Raw genomic sequence first — 10,708 nt, forward strand, 5'->3', positions numbered from 1 at the left:
AACAGCAAAACATTAACTTAATATTTGGCACACCCTGGAATCTGTCCTGCTTTTTTCTCTCACTACCTACAATAACTTTAGTAGAATAGCTCACCTTAAGTATTTAATAGACACAAAGGATAATACAGGTCCTACACCTTAATCAATGGGGGAAAGTGGAAATTGTGAGCAGATGGAGCTTACCCAGTGAAAAGTGAGAAGTGCTGTACATGCTAAAATGTGCTTTTCTATATAAGAGTCTTGACTTTCCTTTGATTTTGGTTTTATTTGGTCGCTATGTGTGTCTGAAGTGTAGTGACATCTGTCTTACGTCTTCTAACCTATAGCATTATCCCTGTCCTCTTTCCCAAACCAGGTGCTTCTGACCTAACAGCATTCAGTGATCCAAGAGTGGGAATTGACCGTCCTTTCCCTGCGATTCCTTCCATTTCTGATCCTCGCATGCACTATCCCGGAGCGTTCACCTATACTCCCACACCTGTGAGCTCAGGAATAGGAATCGGTATGTCTGCCATGACCACTGCCACAAGATATCACACTTATCTGCCCCCTCCATACCCAGGTTCTTCTCAGGCTCAAGGCAGCCCATTTCAGACCAGCTCCCCTTCCTATCATCTCTACTATGGAACATCAGCAGGGTCATACCACCAGTTCTCTGTGATGTCTGGAGGAGATCGGTCGCCTCCACGCATCCTTCCTCCTTGCACTAATGCTTCCACAGGATCTACTCTCCTCAATCCCAACCTTCCAAACCAAAACGATGTTGTGGACACAGAAGGCAGCCATAGCAACTCCCCTACCAACATGGCAACCACAGCAAGGCTAGAAGAAGCAGTATGGCGGCCATATTGAATCATTAGCACAGCTGTTTTGTCTGCTGAATGGCCGAAGACTCTGCCAGGTTTATAGATCATTACAGAGACGCAATCCATCCAGAAGTCAGTATTTCCAGGAATGGTGTCATGGTGTTATCCAATTGACATTGGTCACTGAGGTGACAGTATTCCAGAAAAGTACACTCGTCCAAGGACTGAACTTCTGAAGATGAGAACATTTTAAGACGATGGTACCTACTCACTCACTTTTTCTAGAGATATGGGGAAGGATAGATACTCGGTATGTTTCCAGAGCTTGAGACTTCAAAAATAGTTTTGGAGCTCCTCAAGGCTTTCAAAAGAGTGCTTTGTTTGACATCTGATTTGGAGGCTTAAAGCCTAACGCAATCTTAATGAGTTTAATCAATCATTTTGTCATGCTAGTTAAAAGGAAGTATAGGAAGATTCTCAGAGAGAAACTGTGAATGCTTCTGATTTAGCAATGCTGTGAATAAGAGTTTTTATATCCTGGAATTAATTTTTTTAACCAAGTTGTATATTCCAAAGAGTATGGGAATTATGCTTATTTTAATTTTAATTTTAAGATGCAACTCGTCCTTTGCATATCATTTTTTTTATTTCCTTTTTTGGCACCTTAGAAATTTGTAAAAAGATTTAATCTTTTTAAAAATGTGCTTGATTTTCTCATGCATTGTCAACTGAAGGCATGAAAAAGGCCTTTCCAGGGAGATGATTTAATTATTCCTTTAATATAAAAGAGTGACAGCCTTGGGTCCTTTTCAACTACTGAAAACGTATATGATGAGTTACTCGATATTTATGCTCTCAGCATTGATTTTTTGTGTGTGATACCTTTATTATTTAAATATGCTTAAAGATAAGCACATGCATTTTGTAGCAACCAAAGTTTTAAAATATCACATATAAAATGGCTGGAATAATTATGGGTAATGTGACTTTTAATTATTTAGAAGTATTGTTTACATTTTGCTCCATTTCACTTTCATCAGGCATTTAATACCCAATGAAGTCATTTTTGTTGTCCAGTTGAGAACCCAGAATTATTTTAAACATTACTTTGATATAAGTAGTATCAAAAGTGTCTCCCTTCTTTTAAAAAAAAGGAAGAACTTTGCATCACATTTTGCCACAATACTCTGATCATTTTAACACAAGTTTCAGAATATGAGGAGGACACTGGAGGCAGGAACTGATCTCAGAAAGAGCATATGGAGATTCTAGGACAGCTGCGTTATACTTCACGTTGTGCTGAACTGATATCTAAATGCAACAGAAGTGAAAAGTAAAATCAAACACAGCTAGATAGACATAGCAAAGTACTTCATGCTGATAAATTATGGGCAAAATCTGACAAGCTCCTGTACTTTCTACTTCGATCTGTTGGGAATTGCAAGAACTTGTTTCAGGCTGTGGTCCTAAGCACAGTCATCTGGACACGATGCACTAGATACACAGACACAAATCTCTTTACTACAGATTTGACAGCCAAAGGCAACCTTAGGAGGTTGCACATTTGAGCAAAAGAATGGCCTGAGGGACTGGTAACCCTTGTCTTCTAGCCCTCTCCCTACCCACCCATCCCAAATAATTTTTCATCCTGTAAGAGAAAAGATATGGATATCCATATCTTTTCTGCTGTAACTGGAAAAGCAACTTCCAAGTGGAAGAAATGGTGGCAGGAGAATGGTTACACCAAACACCATTGCTTTGTTCAAACTTGCCATCTCAAGGTTACTTTTGGTTAAAAATTATTTGTCACTGGACAGCTCATCACATCCAGTTTGGGCCTCAGTTCTTGACAAATGAATTTAGAATCTGGAACAGACTAGCATATTCAGCATCTTCCAAAGCCAAGCCCGTAGTCAGGAAAGGAAATTTAAATCAGTACAATTCAAACATGATACATGAGATAGGCCACCCTGTAGCCAATTTTTACTTTCTTCCCCATGCCCCGCAGTAATAACTTAAATGGAACATTCACTGTTGTCTAATACACCTCAAACATATCGGACATCACTGTAAATTATAAGGCACTGTTTTATGTGAGGGTTTGGTCTGAATGCAATTGTACATGTCTTTGATTGTACATTAAATGAATACTGCTGAAGTCAACAGATTCAGAATTACCTTCTGATTAAGTAATGGACCTTTAAAAATTAGTGGAACAATTGCAGATCAACTCTTCTGAGTATTTGAAAGCAGGCCTTTAAATCAGTGTTGGGTGTTTAACAAAATTAATAAAGGATTCGGTTTAGAAAGATCCTCGGCTGCAGGCAGCAAAACAGCTGGACTTATTTAAAATATTTGTTTCTTTTTTATATTATATATATATATATTTGTAGATTTTGCTTTTGCATTATTTGTGTGTCTGATGCAGTAGCACTTTGAGATAAAATGTTACAGAGTGAAATAGCTGATGCTATCAACAAGGTCAACTTACTGCAGAAAATTATTTCAGCTGATCTCAGCCAAAGCTCAAAAGATCATACAGTGTCATTTCTCCCCCTCCCCACTTTCAGATTCATATTTTGCAGTTGCGTGTTTTGCCATTTTTCAGAAGTGTGTTTTACAATTGGGGGGTTTGAGTTTCTTTTTTTAAAAGAAATGGAAGAGCCAATTCATTTCTGTGCTTCTGAAATGGAAAAAAAGATATTTCAAAATAGTTAATTGTACAAAACTGTTACAATTACCTTGATTTTTCATGCATTGATTTCTTACATCTTTAGTGAAATTTAAATCTGTCTTTCATGGTAACTGTTCCACAGGATTCAACTTAAAATACAATGCCTTTTCCTTTATGCTATAAGTGCTTAATGTGGATAATCTGTTTAGATAAAAATGCCAGTCATTTATTATAGATATCAGCAACTAAGGCCACTATATACTCTCTATGATTTATGCCTAAACAAATGTATGCCATTTTATCCAGTATTAGAATAATTCATTGTCTCGACTACACCTGCACTATTAATAATTAACTGCCCACTCCTTTGCAGGTTTATTCAGAAGTAAGTCCCACTGTGTTCAGCAGTGATCATTCCTAGGTATTGGTGCATAAAATTGCAGACTGATTTTACCAGCTTCTGCTTCAAATGGGCTGAGATGGAATTTGGCCAGCATGGAGTGTGGCATTACTAGGGAAGAGAGCAAAACATTCTGAGGATAACTACAGTTTTTGAAGCCCTACAGAGGCCAGGGATCAGAGAGCCACAGCTCAGCACTTCATAAAGAGAAGTGCAGACAATCCAGAGAAACTTGGGCAACTGTTTATATGAGCTCGGGCTGTTTGTCCACCTTGCCCAGCAGCATCTAATCTGAGTGGCAGCAACTCTCCAGGGTCTTTGGTGCAGAGAGGTCTGTGCATTCACCTGCTACCTCCCTTCATCCGGGGAACAGCTGTGGTTCATTGGTAGATCATCTGCTTTGCATGCAGAATATTCAATCTCCAGGCAGGGCTGGCTGGCCGAAAGCCAGAAGAGCCACCGCTATTCAGTGTAAACAATACTAAGCTACATGGACCAAGGTTTGACTTGGTATAAGGCAGTGTCCTATGCTCTTATGCACCTGCTCTTAACAGAACATGGCAGGGGTTGTACCTAGAAGGACTTTTTGCATGTAAAGCATGTGTTCTGGCATTAAACTACCAATTAGTTTCTCTCAAGAGACTACCCACTTTCCAAATGTTTTTCTTTCTCATAGCTGAATTGTCTGCAGATTTAGAATCCTAAATATGGCTAGATTTAGGTTTAAGAGGCTTGGACTTTATAATTAGGCACTAAGAGTACTATACGCATTCTCTTTGATTTTTGTTGTTAAAAAAATATCCCCTTGGTGATCTAATTTTACAAGGCTTTGATCAGGGCTCTTGATGTCTAAGACCTTACCTTCACATCTTTCTGGGGTTGTACCATTTCAGAATGTGACATCTTCTGAATTGATGCCATCCCATGAACACGTAGGTCAAATGTATATCATTTTATATTGGGCTTGCCTAAGGAAGGATAAGAGTAGTTACTAGGGGAGGTAGTAAGCTCAGTTTTTCTGCATGCCTCTTGGAGTGTACTGAAATTTGGAAGGGGGCATCTGTGAAACTCCAGATTTTTCATAGGATTTTCCCTTCTGTTGAATTCCTGCTTCTTGGACCTCAGGCTCATGCATGAGCTGATTTTAGAGTGATCAAATGCAAAAGAGAACAAGGCTGCTGGACCTTTAATGCCTGTGCAGAAGAGGGAACTTCGCATGTGTGGGAAATGTCATTGCTCCAGATGTTGCTGAACTGCAACTCCCATCAGCCCCATCAAACATCGTCAGTGGCCAGAGACGATGGTAACTGTGGATCAACAACATCTGGAGGGCCAAAGGTTCCCCCGCAGCTGAACTACAACTGCATAATTCCCTCTCCTACACAGCTGTTAAAGGTGCAGGAGCCCTGTTTTCTTTTGCATCTGAGTCACCTGCCTTAACAGTATTTGGGAAGGCTCAAAGTACATCTCCTTTTATAGGAGGCATTTCCCAGGGGCGCATTTCAAAAAGCATTCCAAACTGGCCACTGCCAGAGACAGATTATAAGGATTAAGTCCACCTAGCTCCACAGAATAACCTGCACAGTCAACTGCTCACATGGAGAAGGGTTTTGGTTTTCTAAAAACTGGAAATGGGGCCAGGAAGCTGATGGTCTACTAAGAGCTGAAAGTGAACTGGATCACTACTTTGCAGCATGTGAAAAAAACATTTTTTATCTTCATGTATATCCAAATTAACTAAATATTAGAATTCCTGAAAGAAAAGTTCCCTATTTAAAGAATTTATTTTTTTTAATGTTGCTCTCTAAGAGAGATGTTCGGGTATTCCCTTTTGTAAAATATAAATGTATTTGAAACTATTATAATTACCAGATAATGGTGAATAATTAGGAACTCATTTTTATTTAAATGCATTGCACAATCCAGACACACCCATGAAGCTGAATCAGTAGGTGTTAAAGCATTTTAAATCAGTTTTTGCTTCAGCTGAGATTAACTGGCTTTACCATTCCTTTTTATTGAAGCTACTTTTGGCTTTACCAGCAGAGATCCTAAACATACTTGTTAGGAAAACAAATCCCACTGTTTTCAGTGGGGTTTAATTTTTGCCCTGGAAATAACTTTCCCCCACATTTTAACGCAGTTGTGCAAATAGATCTTATTTATTCCTGTATACTTAGATTTTTATAAACTGGTTAAACTGATCTTCCACAGGTGTCCCACAATCAAAAATAACAGGTATTTATAATATTTGTTATATTTGTTACTTTTCCCCAGATGACACTCATTATTCATTGCTCAACAAAACTTTGTTTATAACATTTTATTTTATAAGGCTTGTTGTGCCTTGCAACCTTTAATATTTTAAAAAAAAAATGTTGGTCAATACTATCCCATCATCATTTTTTGTTTCATATATATCAAAGGGTGCATCAGGAGAATGTTAATTGTATTTCTGTATGTAAATAGGTTTTAAAGGCATCATAGAAACATATTGTTAAAGCTTGTATTTGACATTTTTCATTCGCTACATCTTTGCTGAACTTGCCTTTGCTAAATACTGTAGGAAACTTGTTTTATTTCCAACTTAATTATTTTAGGTTTTGAGATTAACTATTTTAGTTACTTTTGTCAACAGTTAACAGCATGGTTTTGTGTGGCACATCAAAATCTCTTCATTTTTTTGTTGTAGAAGAAAATGTGCAAACAACTGTGGGTTATTTGTGGTATTCTGGAGTTAACAGATACAAATTCAGGAAAAAACATGTTTCAGTAAGAAATGACTGTGTGGTAAATCTCATGGGTGAACCCAATGGAAACAGGACCATTTTAGAACATATATTTGGATCTGTGAGTTTAGCATTTTCTGGGTATATTTACAATCAACTTGTCCTGCATATTGGAATTGCCACATTATCTCCTGACGTATGGATCACTTTCAGAAGGGAGATTTTTTTCTCTCTCCAAGCGATAGCAGTTTTCTCTAAGAAGAGAACAGGAGCCTATTTCTCCGCACTCCACCATGTCTTGTTTAGATAATAGTACCTGAGTAGGCACTTCCTCTATGTTACAAGGTCAGTGTGTCCAGGAGAATTCATTGTGACTAGCATGCAGAGCAGCTGGACTGCTGCATTAGTTCTCATGGAAACTTGCTTTCTTTGTACCACAAGTTCTTCTGTACATTCAATATTATAATTAGTGTGAATGACAAATAAAACTGTTTGAGAAGTATACAAGCATTCAATTCCTTCATTATTTTCCTGAGCTACGTGAATTTGGTTTTGGTAGCCAGAGTGCAAAGGGCTATCTTCTTGCAACAAAGGAGTCTACTGATTTTTGTTGGCGATTGGTAACCTGCCATTATTTGTAGCTGCTGGTGAACCATCCCATTCCATCTCCTTATTCTTCTGGCACATGCAGAGAACCTCTCCCTTCACACCAAGCTTTGGAAACTAAGAAGCCATGAGAAGCTCTCTGTTTCTGAATGTCTCCAAAGGCTCAGGAGAAGCTGATCCCTCATTTCCTCCCATGTTTTCTGTGTGCACCATAATATTTTCTGCTGGGAGGGAGAGCCCTGGTCTGTCTGTTTTTTTCAGCACCACCTGAAATAGCCGCCTTCTTCTGAGTTTTCTCAGACGCAAGGTGGGCTTGCTTATGTACCACCACAAAAAAGACCACAGACTTGCATCTTCTAACTTAGAGGTATAGTTGGAAATTTAGAAATAATTACTATGAGTTGTATCCAGCTAAATCATAGTGATAGTAGAGCTGATGAAATCAATTGATATGACCAATATGAAGTCCATTGGTTTCAATAGGTCTATTATGATTTAGTTGAAGATACCCTATAATTTAATTAGGCATGCATCTCACCATAGGAGGGAAGGCTGTAACAACCAGATGGCCAGTTCAGTCTGCTTACAAACTGCTAACTGTTGATGGACAACTTGAAGGCCTCTGCTCTCTTGTCTTTTAAGGTTCTTTATCATTGAACCACACCTTCAAAGAGAGGACTTCCCTCTATAAAGTAGAGTACATAGCCATTCTACTCTGCTGTACAGAGAATTCTGAGAAGAAATATCTCCTTGTATGCTAGACAACGTGCAGCAAGTGTTTACTAGAGAGAAATCTGTAGTTCCCACTGGCCATTCAGCAATGACTTCTCTGGACCACTGTTCGCACAGCACTTTGTTGATGAAAACACACCAAGGATACAAATGGGAAGAGACTATGCCCCCACGTTGGTGGTTTTTAAATGATAAAGCACTGATTTAAGCACTTGTGTATCCATCACAGCTGGCATTATATCTTGTATCTGTGGCCAAATACAAAGCAGCGTGAGAATTTGTCTAAATTTGCAGACAGACATTAGTAAAGTAGACTGTGGCCCATGAAAGTTTATGCCGTAATAAACACGTTAAATCTTTAAGGTGCCACAAGATACATAACTGAAACTGAAACATGGAGGATACAGTCCAGCCATATATTTTTTTAAGTTCCCTTTTATCCAGTGTACTTTACTCTACATGTTTAACTCTCTCATTGATCACAGTTGAAATAAAAGTGCTTAGCTATAGCTGGATCTTGCTGTGAAACCCAAATCCATAGTTCTTCACAGATATACTCAACAGCTGACTTAAGATAGGGCTGCCATACAAAAAAGCGCTCAACAATTTTGGGGTGTCCTGTTCTTTACTTTTTGAAACAAGGCAACCCTACTTAAGAACATAAGGAATATAAGAACCACCTTTCTGGATTTAGCTAAAGGCCTATCTAATCCAGCATCCTATTCTCACATTGGCCAACCAGATGCCTGTAACAAGCCCACAAGCTGGGCCTGAATGCAACCTCACTCTCACAAGCTGTGAGTCTCAGCAACTGGTGTACACAGGTATACTGCCTGTAGCAGTGGAGACAGACTTCAGGAGTTTGCTCTCTGGTTTGAAGCTGCTGGGGCATCTGAAAGTTTCCCAGACTACTATTAGTACGAGTCATTGTCTGGGAATTGTTTGGGTTTGGGATAAAATGATAAACTAAATTAAGAAGAAAATCTAATACACAAGCATTAAAATGAAGCTTTCTGTCCGACATAGAATAAATAATGTTTGGCCTCAAACTTTTAAAAGCATGGAATCATAGATCTGATATGCAGTAAAGCCCATCTTTTTTTCAACAGGCCTTGTGAACATTTTTTCCTATTTAAAAAAAAGCTAGATTTCCTGTAGAGGTTTAATTTCAGTCTTGCAAAGAAGAGAACTATTTTTTTCCATATTGATAATATTTTATATTGCTGCAAATTAATTACTGTTGTGTTTTAGCCTGAGTAATATGCAAGAGTTTGTAGCTAAAAGCACTTTGGAATTAAAATCAATTAATACTGATTTAAGAATGGCTCAGATGCTTCCATGTGGTTAGAGGACCCCCTACCATGCTCACAATGTTACATGTGGCATTGATGCTTTGCATGGATGGTCTTAATTGTAGAGTGTCAAATCTCGCAATCTTTCACTGCTTTTGTGATGAGCAAGCATTTCACAGTGCAGGGTTCTGCATATACAAATGCCCACCTGGAGAGCTCCAGTCACAGCATGGAAATGAGATCCTCAGCCCAGAAGATCGTCTGTGTTTAGGTCTCTTGAATTTTGGTATTTGGTTAAAATAAAAGGATAATTCCCTGGATGCCTAGATCCAGCTTTGAGGCAAGTACTCTTGGGTGACACAGTCCCAGCAGAGATTTAAAACCACAAACATGCTGCAAAGTAAAGTGTGGAAATATAGGCTGATAGACCTTTAAAATACCTCCTAAGTTTCTTCCAAAGCTTTCCACTTCCTTTAGCATGGAAATAGACCACACATTTGGTAAGCTAAAAATGGTTTACTTATAAACGCTTCAAATATTAGATTCATTTGCTTTTCCATACAACAGCAAGAAAAGACAGGCAGCAAAACTTAGGTTAGTTCCAAAGTGGTAAACATTTCTAAATTATTTGTACAGAAACACAAAGATGGCTTGCTAAAGCCATGCTGTCTAAGCCTAGAACATCTAGTTTAGACCTCTGTAAAAGGTAAAGGTAAAGGATCCCTGGACAGTTAAGACCTCTGTATTGGTAGGTTCACATGCATAACAAGGAGCCAAGAAGAGGGGGTGCAACCTAGCTAAGCCTGGCAGGACAGCTTACTCTATGCTCTTAACCCCTCCATGCATTAATTAGTGTTAATCATATTGGGTATATGATGCTGGTTATATCTCACAATAGGAAGCGGGTGGTGCTAAGCCTCTTGGGCTTGCCTATCAGCAATTCTAGTCGCACAACAGGGTGAGCTCCCATTGCTCTGTTCCAGCTCCTGCCAGCTCAAGTAGATGAAGAAGAAGAAGAAGAAGAAGAAGAAGAAGAAGAAGAAGAAGAAGAAGAAGAAGAAGGGGAGGAGTTTGGATTTGATATCCCACTTTATCCCTACCCTAAGGAGTCTCAAAGCAGCTAACAATCTCCTTTCCCCTCCTCCTCCACAACAAGCACTCTGTGAGGTGAGTGAGGCTGAGAGACTTCAGAGACGTGTGACTAGCCCAAGGTCACCCAGCAGCTGCATGTGGAGGAGCGGAGACGCGAACCCGATTCACCAGATTACGAGTCCATCACTCTTAACCGCTACACCACACTGGCTCTCTGCATAAACTATATAAATGTAAACTAGATAAATAGGTACTGCTGCAGTGGGAAGGTAAACTCGTCACAGTGTCCCATTGTGCCTGAAGCGGTTTAGTCATGGTGGCCACATGACCCAGAAAGCTGTCTGCAGACAAACGCCGCCCATCTCAGCCTGTTGCAA

At 39.2% G+C, this 10,708-nt stretch overlaps 1 protein-coding gene across 2 annotated transcripts in view; it reads left to right on the top strand.

Moving 5' to 3' along the window:
- Positions 1 to 7,116, top strand: part of RUNX1 (RUNX family transcription factor 1) — a 181,919-nt gene extending 174,803 nt beyond the window's left edge. For both annotated transcript variants that reach the window (XM_083608847.1, XM_083608848.1), the window contains one exon: positions 356 to 7,116. In XM_083608847.1, coding sequence (XP_083464973.1) covers positions 356 to 852 — 497 coding nt within the window. In that variant the 3' untranslated portion in view covers positions 853 to 7,116. The remainder of the gene's footprint in view (positions 1 to 355) is intronic.
- Positions 7,117 to 10,708: the final 3,592 nt, after the last annotated feature.

The sequence above is a fragment of the Podarcis filfolensis genome (assembly GCF_964270895.1).
Source record: "Podarcis filfolensis genome assembly, chromosome: 4".
Taxonomy (NCBI): domain Eukaryota; kingdom Metazoa; phylum Chordata; class Lepidosauria; order Squamata; family Lacertidae; genus Podarcis; species Podarcis filfolensis.